Source organism: Apodemus sylvaticus, chromosome 9, assembly GCF_947179515.1.
Source record: "Apodemus sylvaticus chromosome 9, mApoSyl1.1, whole genome shotgun sequence".
Classification (NCBI taxonomy): domain Eukaryota; kingdom Metazoa; phylum Chordata; class Mammalia; order Rodentia; family Muridae; genus Apodemus; species Apodemus sylvaticus.
In genome coordinates this window covers 58,253,481-58,271,350 of record NC_067480.1, presented here as the reverse complement: position 1 = coordinate 58,271,350, position 17,870 = coordinate 58,253,481, and the positions used below count along the sequence as shown (strand labels likewise).

Below are 17,870 nucleotides of genomic sequence, written 5' to 3'. Positions count from 1 at the left end.
AAATGAAAGGATAAAAAATACAGCCTAACTCCAGCCTTCTAAGGAGCCCCAAACACTTCATTCCAGAGCTCGCTTTTTGTGCTTTTTGTTAGAAACTAGGTAAAAGGTCACAGTCCAGAGCCTGCCCTTTAAGAGCTAGACAAAAAAGGCCTTGAATAGGTGAACCTGGCCCCACAAGGTTACTGGAAATGAGCTAAGCTTATCTTGCTTCTGTAAACTGCTTAGGCCATTATCCCTAGCCAGGAGTTCACGCAGCTATAGACTCCAATAGGAAACTAATTGGTCCACTGAACGCGGGCTCCAATAATTTAAACTAATTGGTCTAAAAATTATAGAGTGGTACAAATTGATTGGTCCGCACTACACGGGCTCTCGATGCTAAGTAATAATTGGTTTGTGATTCGCGGGCTTTGTTGTAAACTTATAAAAGCCGTCACAATTCTGCTCTCGGGGTCCACAGTCCTCTAGCCCTGCGTGGTGTACAGCTGTGGAACCCAGAATTCTGGAATAAAAGAAATCCTCATGCTATTGCATCGAGACCATTTCTCGAGAGTGATTTGGATGTCGCTTTCCGAGGCGTGGGGTGCTGGGGCGCCCTGGGTTTTTTTGGGGTCTTACACAACTCTGCCTCAGCGGCCTGACCAGCCATGCACAATGGCTTGTAGGCAATGGCCGTGGAGATTGTGACAACTCCACAGTTTCTCCACCCAGCTCGCTATGTTCCCACTGGAGGGTGGCTACCATGTCAACTCTGCTTCAAATCCCCACAGCCTTTGTGGTGCACATCTGACAAACCCACACTTTACTGCCGCATCTTTCTCTCTTAAACCCAGGACAAGCTGCTGTATGAAGGAAAAGAACACAAACTTAGTTCAGAAACAATGGTAACTCAATCTCTGGATGCAACAACTAAAACCTAATCTTATAAGCCTTATTAAAATCTGATTCCTCGGTTGGTAAATCCTTGTGGCTCCACCATAATACCAGGAAACTCTAGCAGCTACATCTTACCCATATGCTGTCCCAGTTCCAAAAGGATCTCTCTCCTGACTCCTCCCTTCCTCGGTCCAACTGGCCTCCTCGCCCAGCGATTGGCTCCTTTATTCATTAGGGGATTGGTTCACAAGAACAGCACCAGCCCAGCCACAACAGACTACTTATCTGATAAACCTGCAATTATCTTCTTCCAACTTATTTCAGTTTTATTAGCTATTTGGCAGGGTCTTATATATGCTCCAAACAGGAAAACTTATGACCCTCCTGCTTCTGCCCAAGTGCTGAGATTACTTGTGCTATTATTAAGGCCTGTGCTCGTGCCCAGCTCAGTTTCTTATTTCATCAGGAAAAACATTTCCTAACATTTAGTTTCACTTGCTTGACCAACAACCCAAAGAGCTCTATGTAGTTAAAATGGTAAACCACAACAGAGCAGACACAGCATAATACCACAGAGAGACAACTAAAATTAAGAACTGGTATACTAAGACTTTAGATATAATAAGTTTTATTTATCTGGTGGTACTTGATGCTCACAGGGCACCATACAACAAATTTTAAAAATACAATATAAAAAAAAAAAAAATCAAACAGCCAAAGAAATACTGATTCCATTAGAGGGCAATGGCCCAGAGAAAAAAAACAAAAGCCCAGAGAAAAACCCACCCTCTGTCCCCTAAAGAACATTAATTCCTCCTGCCTAAGAAACAAAGTGCTAAAGAAAAGATCTTTGAGAAGAGTTAAAACTTGACATAGCATCTTTCACAAGGGTTTATCCCAAAATGCTTTCCTTATTTAATAAGAGCATTTCACAATCCAAACATCTCTGAGCATCTATTTGGTCCTAATCTTGAGATTGCAGCCTTTAGTATTTTTCTCCTAATCCATTCTCAGATTACCTCCATCAGGAAAATGTCACTTAAGGGATAAGCAGTCTCCTTTGCTCTATCTGTATTTCTACTGCAATCCTTATTTTCCATAAATAGCAAAGGGGGTAAACAAACTTAAGTATTTTAATTAATAATGCAATAAAAATTTCCCAAGTGGTTTAAAATCAAAATTTAACTTTGAGAACTATACTCAAGATTATAATTACCAAGGGTTATTTGAAATCAACTATACAAAACAACACTTAAAAGTGCATAAGGTATGGCTAGAAAATTTCTAAGAACAGGAAAATGGTTTACTACACAATGATAGTCAGACCACATACGAGGAACAAGTATCCGTGTTCCGGCATGGAACAGTTAATGCTCAGTATCCATCCTAAAAAAGCAAAGCAGAAGCTGTTCCTCATCTAAGCCTCCACCAGTCTTCCTTGTTACCGCTCCTGGAAGTCTGAGGGTGGGCAGTCATGTGCCAGTCATACTGATGGCAAATTTATTTCCTTTTAGAATCCACACAAGTACAGAGGGAGACAAAACAGTGATGGCTAGAAAAGTTTTAAAAATGTAAAATTTGGGGCATAAAATTAAAAAAAAAAAAACTGATTCATTAGTTGCCCCAAAACATTAAAATAAAATAGCCCCTTAATGCTTGGTCTTCGTGAACTAAAGAGCATTTTGGCTTATGCTCACACTTAAACCAATACAGTATCTGACTGCTACATACAAACTAAGCAATCTAGCATTTTTGTATCTGCCATTGCACAGCATCCTGGTAACCAAGGACTCTGTGCACACCCTTCCACTACATGAAAGGCGAAGGCCAGACCATATGCACCTTCCCAGCCCCTGCATCGACAGACATTGGCTTGCATTCAGCAGGTGTTCAACAGCTGCTTATAAATTAACTGATTAGAGGCATACCACAAAAGCCCAGACTGTCCTATAGACAAGCATTTCTTAGATAGCCTCACTCCCAACAGGAAGTATACTGTTTTGAGGTACAGACAGCTCTTCTACTTTATAAGCACAGGCCATCAAAGTTGGACATAACGTAAAATACATCCTTGATGTCTGTTCATAAAGCATTTTGAGAAATCAATAGGTGAAAGGTGCTATGTAAGTATAAAATAATACTCCAAACAGTTTGAAGTGCTACTTTTCTATGGTGATGGAATGGTTATGCTACATTGAGGGGAGGGGAGCACCCCCAAAGCTACTCCTTTCATCATCAACAAAACAATGGACTTTTGACAAACAGGCCATCACTATATAATTTGCGTTCTGCTAGCTATGTTCCATAATAAACTAGGTGACAGAATATGAAATTAAGCCACTTATTCTACATAAACCAGTACTTTACTAAAGTTTTGCATTTTACAAGTCATATTCAAAAAACACACACAAATTAGCATTTTGTACACGAATGTTTATTTCTCAATTAAACATTCCCTTTAAACACAAGGAATGAATTCTAAATCTTCATAAAGATGAATAAAAAATGATATCCCTCCAGTATAGTGTGTATAATCACTGTCCTTGGTCACTACTGGCATTTACTGTTTAACATCAAAAAACAAAAGTTATTTAAAAATCATGCTACTGGATTTCTACCCCTCCACTATGACCAGCTCTGCACTGATCTGCAATGTTTTACAAGTTTATATCATCAGATCGAAGCAAGTTTAAGGTGTGAAACAGCTGTATTAGACACAAAATAAAGTTACAAGATATAGTCAAGTTCGTAACGAATATAGGTGTTCTTATCATCATTGTAGATTCTTGGGTAATGTGCTATGAGAGCATCCTGGGAGCCAATGTAGATGGAGTTGTAAATTTTCCAATATACATCTCTGACTTTCCGAGCTGGGTGAAACAGACCCTAGAATAATAAATAAAAGGTAGAGTTAATTATACTTCCATTTTCAAGAAGGGAAATACTCTAATATGACTATAAGCTATAAATATCATTAGAAATATTTTATTTTAGCTGGCATGATGGCATACACCTTTAATGCTAGCACTCAAAAACAGAAGCAAGTGGATTTATCTAGTTCAATGCTGGCCTGGTCTACATCCACAGCAGCCAAGGCTACATAGTGAGGCCCTGTCTCAAAAAATAAAACAGAAAACCCACAAGCACTTACTTTGAAGAGGGGAGAGAAAAAAATCTGGAAACTGTACAACAAAATTGCGGTAGGAAAACACAAAATCTAATTCCTATCTCAGAACTGTCTTTCACATGGTAATTAGGGAATGACTGATTTCAATATATTAAGTAAATTTTTAAGCAATTCCTGCAGAAAAACAACAACAACAAAACAAACAAACAAACAAAAAAATACATTTAACCTACCTGTAAGCAATACTGCAACATTCTGCATGGTCCAATAGCAACCCTCAGGCCCTCCAGAGCTCCCATAACTGCCTGGATTACATGGGGAGATGTCTCGAACACATTAGGCCACACATAGTTCAGTAAGTGATTCAAAGAATCTTCACAGCCAAATCCATAAACACCAAGTGACATGTGTTGTACCACTGCACTAGCTGTCTGTCTGTGTACAAGGTCCCTGTAATGGAAAGGAAAAGTCTCTTTAAATTAGTCTCATTTTTATAAGAAATGTCACTTGTGCCAGCAGAGGTGGCGCACGCCTTTATTCCCAGCACATGGGAGGCAGAGGCAGGCGGACTGCTGAGTTTGAGGCCAGCATGGTCTACAGAGTGAGTTCTAGGACATTCAGGGCTACACAGAGAAACCCTGTCTTGAAAAAAACAACCAAAAAAAATTTCAATTTAAGAGAAAAATCAATTAGGTTTTTAAATCTGTACAAATAAGATGTTTATCTCTAGCAGCATCTGAATTCAGGACATATCAATCTATTATTCACACTACCTATTCTGAGTGCAAACATAAAATAGTGCTCATGCATTCCAACAAAATATTAACAACCTCTCAGAGGCATTAGGAAAAAAATATCTGAACTGTAACACTATAATTTGCTATCTAACTTATTCAATAAAATTTCAGTAAGTTTCCCAACTGAATAGGTTTTTAGTAATTTGAATTACCCTCAGACTATAGTTTTTTTAAATTTCTTTAGCACTGCAAACAATCCATCTTCAAAGCATTGTATTTTTTAAATAAATATAGAAGCAACAAATGTTATGAACTCCAAAATTAAAAACTGAAAACCTTTCTAAAACAGTTGAGACCACAATAAATAATGTAAGAAGCACAGAAAATTATTCTGATGATTAAACTTACATGAAAATTGCAAAAAGTAATTTGGCAGTTTAAATTTTCCAAAAATAAATTTGATATATTAACTGGGTATATGAAACTCAAATATATTTTAAGGTACAATATTCAAGAGCCTTTTTTTCTTATGAATAAAGAAACAGAAGGTTCTGCCAAATTTTCAATTCTACTATCAGTTTTATTTGTTCAATTCTATCAGTTTTATTTGTAGTCGGTATAAAGAGACAAGTCATGTTTTCTTTTCACAAAACTCCTTCCATTTAGAACAAAACTTTTAACCTCAAGCCATTGTCAACAGTTGTAATGTTCAAGAATGCCTCACTAAGAAGCAGTGTAGGGAGAAGCAAGGAGATTTATTGCTATTTTGTTTGGTCCCAGAAAGGTAGCCTCATACAGACTATGATTACTAATATGACTCCATAACTTCCATCTGTACTTTCTAGTACCTTTCTACTTCCGTTTATAAAGTGACCTTTATGAAGGTCACTAAGTGACTGGCTATATTACAGACTGAATCCAGGGCTTCATGCATGACAGAAATGTGCCTTACCATTGAACTACATCCCACCTAACTTCCAAAATGTTGTTTTGAGACAGGGCAGTCTTAATATGTTGCACAGGTTGGCATGGAAATTTTCAATCCTTCTGCATCAGCTTCTGTAGTATCGAGAGTACAAGCTATATTGTGGCTGGTTTAGTAAACACTTTAAGCTGTATACTAAAGTAACCAGCTAAAAACTTAAGCAGCCACTGAAACTACTTGCACCTTACTTACACTTTCCTTTGTAATCTTGTTAGGTACAATTATTTTCTGGACCTCAAAGTAGAGAATAAAATATAAGACTATCAAATACCGCAAAAGTAGTACTGAACTAATAATAGCTATCATCTGAACACTTGGGGCCTGCAGAAGAAAGATTATGACTCTGGTAAACTATCTTCATCTTCAATATAAGGTTTAAAAAAAATGCAGATCTGCTGAGAATAAAGCCCATTTGGTAGAACACTGGCTTAGCATGTATGTATGGAGCCCTGGGGTTATACACTGTGCCAAATAAAACCAGTCATGGTGGTACATGTCTACAATCCCAACACTCTGAAGGTAGAGGGATGAGCAATGAAGTTTAAGGTCATGTTCAGGTGCATAAGTTCGAAGCCACCCTGGGTAACCTGAGAGCCTGTCTCAAAAACAAAATTAGAAGCTTCTCTGCCATATTAATTCATGGTCACCTTTTATTCCCTAATTGTTTAAAAAAAATATTAAATCAGTTATTATATTTCAAAATCTACTTTGCTTAACACATAGGCAAAGAGATTAACAAGAGGAAGGAACCTGGAAGAGAAAATCTGGGTACCCCACTATACCCAGAAATACTAAGGTAAGAAATTACTTATTATGTGAAATAATCCACAGTAATATTTCTTCTTTAACAATACAACATTTATCTTAGTAATCTCTAAAATGAAGCATAATTGTTAATTATTTTTCTGCATTTACTTTAGTCACTTACCTATCCATCAATGCATCCTCAAGTAGAGGCGTTACAGCGTAGATGTAGTCTTTCCCCATTTCACCGATATACTCAAACAAGAAGGAGAGTGATTTTAACACTCCATTTTGAACATTAAGCTCAGGAACTCTGTATTCATTCATTAAGGCAGGGAGTACTGTGAAGGGTGAGCATGTTTCAGCAACAATGGCTATTGCTACGGTCGTACAAACCCTGTTCTGCCTTTCCTGAACTTTGAGGTTGTTTAAAAGTGTAGCCAATACATCGTGAGGGCTAAAAAGAAAAAGAAATACATCAGCGTTATCATACTTATTAGATTTATTTTCAAAGAATACAAAAACTGCAAGGGAATGGAGAAAGAGTAACTTTCTGATAAAACATAGTACTTTCTCATCACTAGGACTGTGGTTTTAAATGATGTAATTACAACTTACAAAAATAAAAAAAGCTAAAGAGAAAAAGGTTTAAAAAAAGTACCGGTGGTGGCACACGCCTGTAATCCCAGCACTTTGGGAGGCAGAGGCAGGCGGATTTCTGAGTTCGAGGCCAGCCTGGTCTACAGAGTAAGTTCCAGGACAGTCAGGGCTATACAGAGAAACCGTCTTGAAAAAACCAAATCCAAGAAACAAAAAACAAAAAAAACAAAAAACAAAAATAAACTTCAGGGGACAGCGACCCCATAGGAAGACCAGCAGTCTCAACCAACCCAGACCCCTGGGAGCTCCCAGAGACTAAGCCACCAACCACACAGCATACACTAGCTGGTCCAAGGCCCGACTGGGTCTGACCTCAGTGGGAGAAGATGGGCCTAATCCTTTAGAGTCTTGAGGTCCCAGGAAATGGGGATGCCTGTTTTGGGGGTTGGGGGGAGAGCATCGTCTCGGAGGCATGGGGAAGAAGGATGAGGAACTACAGGGGCTGGGGACAACTGGAATGTAAATAAAAGAAAAAAAAAAACAGGAAAACAGGTAAAAATCTTCATATAAATTGTCAGATTCATCTAAATGTTAATTCAGGTAGACTCTTTTTACTCTTTAAATTTTTTGAAATATAAAGAATGCTGCGTCTGGAGAGATGGCTCAGCAGTTAAGAGCTCTTCCAAAGGTCCTGAATTCAAATCCCAGCAACCACATGGTGGGTTTTGAGATCCATCCATAATGAGATCTGATGCCCTCTTCTGGTGTGTCTGAAGACAGCTACAGTGTACTTACATATAATAATAAAATGAATCTTTTTTTTAAAAAAGAATAAATCTGAATGGTTTAAATGCCCTCAAGAGCCAGGCAGTCTTATAAATATAAGAATATCCAAAACTCTGGACTGGTCCTTCAAACACATACAATCTGTCCCTCCCTCCCCAGTAGCCCCCTCCCATGGTTCCCTGAAGCAGGGTCACCCCACCTAGCTCTGGCTGCCTCCCACTCAGCTTTACATACTCCTCTGCTAACACAGGCAATGGAGCTAATCAATTTTGCACTGTATCTATTTGCAGCATTTTTTTTTAAATCCCACCATCACTCACACAAACAGTTTATTCCTGAGAAATGAGAAGGGATGTACATCTATCCTGAAGGGAATGTTATCTAACTCAGACTTTTTATGTTTTTGGAAATTACTTCCAGGTGTTAAGTTTCCTTTCTGCTTCTGTGATAAAAACTCCCTGACCAAAAGAAATGTGGATAAGAAAGGGTTTATTTCAGTTTTTTTTTTAAAGATTTTTTCATTATTATAAATAAGTGCTCTATCTGTATGTACACCTGTGTGCCAGAAGACAGCATCAGATCTCATTACAGATGGTTGTGAGCCACCACTTGGTTGCTGGGAATTGAACTCAGAACTTCTGTAAGAGCGCTCTTAGCCGCTGAGCCATTTCTCCAGCCCCTATTTCAGCTTCCTTCTATATCCAGGTCATAGTCTATCACTGAGGGAGGCCAGGGCAGAGCCAAACAGAAACTGAAGCACAAATCACGCAGACATGTTACTTAATGGCTCACTTGTACATGAGCTCACCTCATGCTCAACTTGCTTTCCTACATAGCCCAAGACCACACATATACTACCCATATGAATCAACAATCAAGACAATTTTTCACAAGCATGGTCATAGGCCAATCTGATCTGTGCAATTTCTTGTCTCCCTAAGGTGACTCTGGGCTGTGTCCAGCTTCTAGCTGAAGCTAGTAACACTAGAAAATATACATTGATAGTCTCATTTTCTACTGCTTTTCTCCAGTAAGTTCTGATGAAGAAGAAAATAACCATAAGTGGATTCATAAAGCAGATAAATCTGTGAATCAGTCTTGGAATGATGGCAGTATTAAAACCACAGAAAGTGAATATACAATATGAATTATATGTAAATATTATATGTCGACCTGGGTTCAATTCCCAGCACCGACATGACAGATGCCACCTGTTACAATTCCAGTTCCAGGGCTTCTGATACCTTCACATACACAAATGAACATAAAACATATTGAAGGGAAAAAAATTAAAAAGAGAAGGAGGGCTGGATGCATGGATCAGGGGATAAGAGCACTCAGCTGCTCTTCCAGAGGGCCTGGGTATGATTTTCAGCACCTACAAGACAATTCTCAACCATCTCTAATTCTAAATTCCAATAGATCCAATACTTTCTTCTGGTTCCTAAGGGTACAGGCTCACAAGCAGCATACAAACAGATGTGCAGTCAAAGCACTTATATACATAAAAATTAAATAACAAAAAAAGATATGAAGTATGTTTAATACAAAAAACCCTAATGTTTAGAATTTCATACATGCACATAAATGTGGTTTGATCAAATCCATCCCTTTCTCTCCTTTCTAACACCTCTTTTACCTCTCCCTTCCTCTCTCAGTCCTCCCCAACCTTATGTTCTCTCTTTTTTAAATCCAGTGAGTTAGAGCTGTAGTCTGCTCAGTGGTAAAGAACACTAGCTGCTTCTCCAGTGGTCCCAGGTTTGACTGCAGCATTCACATGGCTCACAACCATCATACCTTCTTCAGTTCTAGATAATCCAACTCCTTCTTCTGACCACCATTGGCAACAAGTATGCACATGTGTACATACATGCACATACACACATGCAAAACATTCAACAGACATAAATAAATCTTTAAAAAAATTAAATCTACTAAGTTCAGATAGTGCTACTAATATGTGCATGGGTGTAGACATTATACTGAAGTATGTGTAGACTTCCAGGGGACACATCTCTTAAAACTGAATCTCTGAAGTCATCAATTGCTAATAGCTACCCAGATAGGGGCAAGATTTCCATCCAGGCAAGTAGTTTGACTGACTTAATCTTGTCCTAGTGGTGATGACTTATGTGAGTTCACGTGTGCAATTGCAATGTCATATCCAACAGTGCCGTTCTATTGAAGATGCCTACTACCTCTGACATTTACAATCTTTACACCCCACTCTTCTAAAATGATCACCAAATCTAGAGGATAAGGGATATGATGTAATTGTCCACTATTATGTTTAACGGCATAATAAACTGCACCCTAAATTTTTCATCTTTATACCCATAAATCTGTGCACTTCTCAACCTTATCAGAGGTTGAGAACCTTATTTTAATTCCCTAAATTACACTTATTCTTATACATGTGAGTGCTATCTGCATATGTTCACTGTCTGCACAGGGAATCAGATCCCTGGCACTGGAGTTATTTACAGTCACGGGTTATGTGAGTCATGTGGGTACCAAAAATCAAACCTGGCTCCTCTGCAACAAGTGGCCAGGGCTCTTTACTGATGAGCCACCTTTCCAGTTCCAAAGAAGCTTCATTTTGTTAAGAACAATTAAAACAGATAATCACAATCTGATAATGTGCGTAAAAGACTGCACAATACTCATTCCTTAATATTTTAAGCACTATTCCAGGCAAGCATTATACATGCTCTTAATGTGTTTTTGATCTCAGCACCGGGGAGGCAGAAACAGGCAGATCTATGAATTTGAGGCCAGCCTAGTCTACATACCAAGTTCCAGGACAGCCAAGATTACAAGGATAGACCTCATTTCAAAAAAAAAAAAAAAAAAAAGCAATATTCTAAAAAAGACCAACAAAAACTTGAATGTGCCTCTGAAATATCTATACTCTGCTAGGGGAAATTTTAAAGCCTGAGTTAAAAAAATTTAAGAAAATATTTTAATAGGGAAAGGCAGGTCCATAGTTAAATAAAATGCTTTTTCTTCAAATGATTAACTATACTATGTCTCAAAAGATGTCTGCATGAAAGTACTTCCCAACATAATGGGTTTATTTTAACCTATAAAAAAATACTCACCCAATAGCCTTTGCAATATAACCAAATGTATTGACGGTAGCTCTTCGAATAGCTTTTTTGTGAGCTTTTAAGAGCTCTAAAAGCTCAAAGCAAATCCTCATCCACTCTCTTGCAGATACATATTCAGCTCCCCTAAATTTAAAAGAAAAAAAGTACAATTAAATGAATTAACATGGTTGTGTTATCAATGTATTTTGATTTTGTTTGTTTGTTTTTATAGTGTTGGGGATGAAATACAGGGCCCATGAATTCCAAATAAGAGAGGCAGATGGAAGTTCCAAGCCAACCTGGTCTGTATAGTTCCAGACCAGCTAATGACACGGTCAGACCTTGTCTCAAAAGAAAAGAAAATAACAGAAAGAAAGAAAGCCGGACTTTAAACTCTACTTCTAAGCCAGTGGTGGTACACACCTTTAATACCACTGAAGACAGCCTGGTCTACAGAATTAGTTACAGGACAGCCAGAGATACAGAGAAACCCTGTAGGGGGTGCAGGGGAGAGGGAGACACCCCCACAAAACACTACACTGCTATTTTCTATTACCACTCAAAGTGAAATCTTGCTAAATCTAAAAAGAAATACTGCCTATACTTGAACTAAATATAAGAGTGTTGCTATGTAATCTGCTTACCTGTCAGCAATGCGTCCAACAAGATCAATACAATTCTCTTGTACTTTTTCATGTCTGTTCTTTAAGATGGGGGTGAGTCTAGGCAGGAGATCTTTAATTGGTGGTGTCATTTTATGCATACCTATTTGACAGAAATCAAGGAACTATTAAAACCTGAACTGTGACCTTTCATTTTTCCTTTTACAGTACAATGTAAAAATATGAACTTATAAGCTACCTGTGGGTAAAGGCCCCAGATTCTAATTTTTTAAACTATTAACAGCTTCTAGTTACATTTATTTAGAAATCAAAGAAATCAGTGAAGTGATTTTTAAAATGAGGGTTACTCAGAAACAGAAAGATTTTATTTGGTTTTGAAATGTTATTTGTACACTGACATTTAATATGGGGACAGCCTATGTTGTAGCCAAATACAACAATATAAGCCAAAGCTAGATCAGATCAAGTTAGTAAGGGTCCCTTTAACTTGTAACTGAAAAGCAAAACAGACTTCCAATCCCCCTGAAATGCAGGGCACACCTGGATGTTATTTGACCCATAAACAGAGAAAAGGAGGCAGCTAGCAGGGGCTCTTCATCTAACTAGAATTACTTGCTCTGATTCTCATGTTTACCAGATAAACAATATGGTTTACAACTCTGGCAAACCAGATAGGCACAAGTGGCTATAAGACTGGTGGCCAAGTCATGATCTGTATAAATCTGGGCTAAACTGGGGATTCTGTGTAAACGAAACAATTCAAAGCTCTATACTATATAATACTCCTTATTCCTTTCCCCAAATGGGGAGAATGATGATTATCAACAGCCAGGTATTATGAACTCTTAGTCTTTCCCAACCCTTAAAGTTCTAAAGGAGTTACTTTCAACACTGTTTAAATACAATGAGATTTTGAACATGAGAATCCTTTTGTTTGCTTCATCGTAATTCCTTGAAAAAAGTTTCCATACCAGAGATTGTTCTTTGTGTTTTTAGTTATAGATAAAAGACAAGATAGTCATTTTTTAACCAACCTAGTCATCTTCTTTGAACTCATAGTAAACAAAAGAATCTCAACAACTCACTCAAAATACCTAAACATAGAAGAGTGGATAAAGGAAATTTCTAAAACTAAATTATACCTTCAGGGTTGCACTCCTTCCCCTTATAAATGATGCTAGCTGCTCAGCTAATGCTCTAGTTCTATTAGGGCCCTCTCTCCCATTAACTCAAAACAATCTGGGCTGTAACTATTTCTGTACTTTAAATTTCTGTATTAAATTTCTGCTTTAATATTTTTAAGTAAAATATAAATAGATAATAGTAAGAGACTTGTGACATCTGACAATCTTAAAGTGCTCAAGAAAAGAAGATAAAAATCAACAAACTCCTAAATACAACTTTATATTTTGCTTTCAAAATACAAAGGAAATTAAAAGGCCAAATTCCCACATGACCAGCAAGTCCATACCTATTACGTTTACAATGGCCTTCAGTGCTCCAAGAATGCTGCCCAACACTTCAGGGTACTCTTCACCCAAATATTCGTACAGCACCACACCCAAGTGCCCCATCAGTTTTTCCTAAATAAAAATGTTAAACATGTTACTTTTTCCATTAAGCTACCTCTTTTAAAAATATACACATATGGTAGAATAGATTACCTCTTGACAAGTCTTCATAACAACAGCAGTTCGAGAAATCAAGTCAGCTGCTTGTTGCCTAACTTTTGCTGATTTATTATTTAAACGCCATAAAACTGTACCACAGATCTGAGGCAAATATGGTTTGACTCGTTTGCCAAGAGCATTAACTACTGTGCCAAAGCCATTCAACATTACTGAATCCTAAAAGAGAAAAGTTATATTTAGAAAAACAAAATCAAAAACCACTAAAAATACAGAATTTAGTTTTGACTGAAAGTTTTTTTTTTCAATAATATTCAATCTTTTCCAACCACCCAAACATCCCATTTGTTTTTAAATCCATCCAAAAGAATCTGAGGTAAAAGAACATGTTAAACTGAGGAAAACTGGTCATTAAAATGTCTTTAAGGAAATCTGCTTTTAAAAGCAGGTTTTCTACATACATGAAAGTCAACGGCAACACGCCACGGATAGTTAAGTTTGTGACAGGCCAGGCTGATGGCGCAGCTGGTGAAGTGCCTGCTTCTAAGTCTGATGCCCATTCCCCAGGAAACACACAGTAAAGAAGACAACTGATCCCCAAAATCTCCTTCTAATTAATTTTCATCCATACATATGCACACAAAATAATAAACTTTAAAAACCAGAAATAAAGTGGTTGGCTGCCCTTACCTCTGTAGTTTGTTCCTGGAAAGCATAGAGAATACCATCAATCAGCTGTTCCTCGAGTTTATGGTCAATGTCTGCTGCGCCGAGATTGCCCATGATTTTCTCAATGGTCTCCATCACCATTTTCCTGTACTGCTCAGCCTCATCCTTCAGATCATCAACAATCCTAGAAATGATCTCCGCGGCACCTACTTTGTTTGCCAACTCCACAGTTGTATCAACTAACTGAAAGACAAAACCAAAACAAAACCCTGTAAGACTATTACTTTTCCAAGGAAATAAAATTACTCAACTTTTAATGTGAGAGCATCTAGATATGATGGTTCATACCTATGACCCCAGCTCTCAAAAGGCTGAAGCAGAAATTCAATGTCAGTATGGATGGACATATATATCAAGGTCTAGGCCAGCCTCAAACTTAAAATCCTATATCCAAAACAAAAACAATTCTAAGCTAAAGCCTCAATTTACCAGACAAAACTCATAGTTAGTACTGTTGAGCTGGGAGGTTGAGGCAGAAAGACCAAAATTTTGACACCAGCTTGGGCTACAAAGTAAATTTTGTCTCAAAAAAAGGGAACAAACAGCTGTAGAGAAGGCTCAAAGGGTAAAACGCTCTTGCCAACAAATCTTATAACCTGAGTTTAATCCCCATGATCCATCTGGAAGAGGTAACTCCTGCTTGCTGCTCTCTGACCTGACCTTCACCATGCATGCCCTGGGGCACATAGACAGACCTAGTAAATAAGTGTAATTTAAACACAATAATGCACATACATACATTCACACAAGGGCTGGGCTAGACAGTTAAGAGAACTTGGGGTGGGAGTGGGGTTCCTTCCAGAGGACCCAAGTTTAATTCCCAGTACTCACATGATGACTCATAACTGTAACTCCAATACCATACCTGGCCTCTGCAGGCATGACACACACCAAATGGTGCACAAATAACATCCAAGCAAAACACCAATACACATAAGAAAAAAAAAATTTTAAGTTTTAAATGTACTAATTAATGGAAACTTTACATTAAATGTATGTTTTAAAAAAAAAAAGACAACAAAAAGAGGCCAAGGTGTGGCCAAGCACACCTTTAATTCCAGGACACAGAAGAGAGCAGCAAGTGGAGCTGTCAATTTGAGTGTCTAAAGAGTGATTTCTAGGCTACTTAGTGAGACCCTATCTCAGACAGACAGACAGACAGACAGACAGACAGACAGACAGACAGGGCTTAAAAATTCCATCTCTGGTCACAGTAAAGTATATACAAGTTTATATATAAAATATATAAAGTAAACTTGTATATAAAGTATATACAAGTTATATATAGTCAAAACAAATTATAATATGTAAAATGTATTCGAAATAGGTAAAGAATTAGTAAAAAAGATTTATGAGAATCAAATTTTAACAATAAAAGGTCACCTGTCGGTAATTTCTTCTATCCAAAGCCATTCTGTGTTGCCAGAAGTGTTTAAAGAAAGGTGGAAGAATCTCCGTTTTAATGTAGTTTGCTTCTACACCATCAGTTCCACAACACTGTTTCACCACCTAAAAGGTTATATATATAAAAAAAAAAAAAAGATCAAATGCAGCAGTGACAAAACACAAAGCAATCAGACACAGTTCTGAGTAGGTACCAATACCTAATTTTCACAATACAATCCAAATTTTAGCAATGTATCTAACCATGCATCCAAACTGCAATAACTTTTACAGTATGAAACATAGGTTTGTTTTGTTTTAGTGTTATAAAGATCTCTTTGAAATTCCTAAAACATGCACAGTGTGCTAACAAACACGTACCCACATACTGAACAACTACTTACCTTCAAAACAATTTTCTTCATTTCTTCATCAGGAGACTGGAATTCTCGAATAAGGATTAACATCACTTCTCTAGTATAGTAGTTGGCATATTCTGCATCCATAAGAGGAATAAGATACCCAATAGCCTTCAGGAAAGCAGCCAGACCCTATTTAAAAATAAAATATATATACACATATCAGTAAATTAAGTTTGGGTTATCTTACAAGGAACAAAGACAGATCTAAAGGGCAGAGTCACCTTTCCTCTGTGTTGGCGGATACCCTTCCATAGGGGCTTGAGCACGGAATCAAAAGACTCAATACCATAAGGAGTTGCTGCCTCAGCCAAAGCAGCAATGGCCAGAGCACTGATGGTCCGAACTTTCTGCTGCTCATCCACGAGACCTATATAGTCAGACACAGTTCTGAGTAGGTACCCATACCAAATTTCACAATCCAAATTTTAACAATGTATCTAACCATATATCCAAACTGCAATTAACATTTTTTGTTACAGTACATAAAATTTAGGCAAAGGCAATTTTTTAACAGAAAATATATTTGTGTGAGAAAAGCCTTTCATGTATTTACATATATACCTCCCCCCTCTCCATCAGGACAGTTGATCTATAAAAGACACATCATCACTTACCATGTTCAATAATTTCAACTAAACTTCTGAGATGTGGCAAGATAGCACAGCCCATGAGAATGGCTATCTGTTGTACAATCTTAATACCAGTGTGCCTCGCTTGCCAAGACTTCTTGCTTTTGCACACGGCTTTTAAGAAAGGCAATAAAGAAGGAATGCCCAGGGCAGAGGCCACGACAGCAAAAGCTCTAGCTGTTGTGTTTCGGACATATTCATCCATGTTGTCTATATCAGGTCTCATGGTAGAAATCATAGTAGCCAGACCAGCAGCCTAATGGGAAAAGTTACAACAGCAGCTCAGTTAGTACCATGAAATCCTCAACTCAACAAAGACAAACTTCCTTTTCTAGGAATTTAATGTGAATACCTTTGCCAAATTAGAAATAATCTCTCGGCCTTCCACTCTAGCATAGTAATCTTCATCAATCAACAGTGGCTCGATAACCACAAGAATCTGAAGGAAGGAAAAAGAAAAAGAGGAATTACATCTTCACATCAATTTATCAAAGACATTTGTTAATCAAGGGATAGATGAAAGAATTTTAATTCCAATGGTAGTAGTGACACATTCCTTTAATCTGCTGCGGTGGATCTATGAGTTCCAGGTCAGCCTGGACTACAGAACAAGTTCCAGGTCAGCCATCCAGGGCTACACATATGCACAAAGGAGAATAACAACTTCCAGATTCCACAAAGTGGAAAATAGAACCAAAAACAAAAAAAAAAAAGTTAAACCATTAAACACTACTTGGAGAACAAACCAACCTTGTGCACATATGGCCGCACCAAATCATCAAGTTTATACAATATTCTATCAATAACTTTCACAAGTAAATGTCGCTCTTGATCCTCAAGCGTAGGGGACATCAAGAGAGGAAGAATCTGGTTAAACAGTGGTCCAGCTCCAAATTCTCGAGCTTTATCAGTAATCTGACGTAAGGCAGCCTGAGGAAAATCAGAAGAAAAAGAAAAGTTTTTTTTTTTTTTTTTTAAAATGAGCAAACATTCCAAGTGGCAATTTTCACCAGGAATAATATTATAATGTATACTTTTACAGACAATTTACATACAGTAGTCTGAATTCGTTTCCATCAAAACTGTTTTAAGCCAGGCAGTGGTGGTGCACGCCTGTAATCCCAGCACTCTGGGAGGCAGAGGCAGGCGGATTTCTGAGTTCGAGGCTAGCCTGGTCTACAGAGTGAGTTCCAGGACAGCCAGGGCTATACAGAGAAACCCTGTCTCGAAAAAACCAAATCCAAAAAAAAAACCAAAAAAAAAACCAAAAAAAAAAAAAACTTTTAATGCTCAAACTCTTAATGATTTGAGTTCAACATTAACAGCTCATTTAAAAAGTGCAATAAATTTAGTGGCAGGTGAGGGCTGAGAGAGAAAGGTGCTTATCACCAAACCTAATGGCTCTACTTCAACCCCGAGATCCAGACAACAAAAGGAGAGAAGCAACTTCCAAAAGCTGTCCTCTGAACTCCATGTTTATCCTGGAGCATGACCCACCTGACCACTTGCACA

At 37.7% G+C, this 17,870-nt stretch overlaps 1 protein-coding gene across 1 annotated transcript in view; it reads right to left on the bottom strand.

Annotated features, from left to right (window-relative positions):
* Positions 1–3,288: 3,288 nt before the first annotated feature.
* The window catches only part of Sf3b1 (splicing factor 3b subunit 1), a 39,506-nt gene continuing 24,924 nt past the window's right edge, over positions 3,289–17,870 (bottom strand). Inside the window, exons 12-25 of the mRNA XM_052193796.1 lie at positions 17,109–17,288; positions 16,711–16,797; positions 16,344–16,614; positions 15,951–16,096; positions 15,712–15,858; positions 15,308–15,433; positions 13,886–14,107; positions 13,232–13,414; positions 13,039–13,150; positions 11,589–11,709; positions 10,957–11,088; positions 6,654–6,926; positions 4,237–4,453; positions 3,289–3,762 (exon numbers count right to left, since the gene is read on the bottom strand). Coding sequence (XP_052049756.1) covers positions 3,604–3,762; positions 4,237–4,453; positions 6,654–6,926; positions 10,957–11,088; positions 11,589–11,709; positions 13,039–13,150; positions 13,232–13,414; positions 13,886–14,107; positions 15,308–15,433; positions 15,712–15,858; positions 15,951–16,096; positions 16,344–16,614; positions 16,711–16,797; positions 17,109–17,288 — 2,376 coding nt within the window. The 3' untranslated portion in view covers positions 3,289–3,603. The remainder of the gene's footprint in view (positions 3,763–4,236; positions 4,454–6,653; positions 6,927–10,956; positions 11,089–11,588; positions 11,710–13,038; positions 13,151–13,231; positions 13,415–13,885; positions 14,108–15,307; positions 15,434–15,711; positions 15,859–15,950; positions 16,097–16,343; positions 16,615–16,710; positions 16,798–17,108; positions 17,289–17,870) is intronic.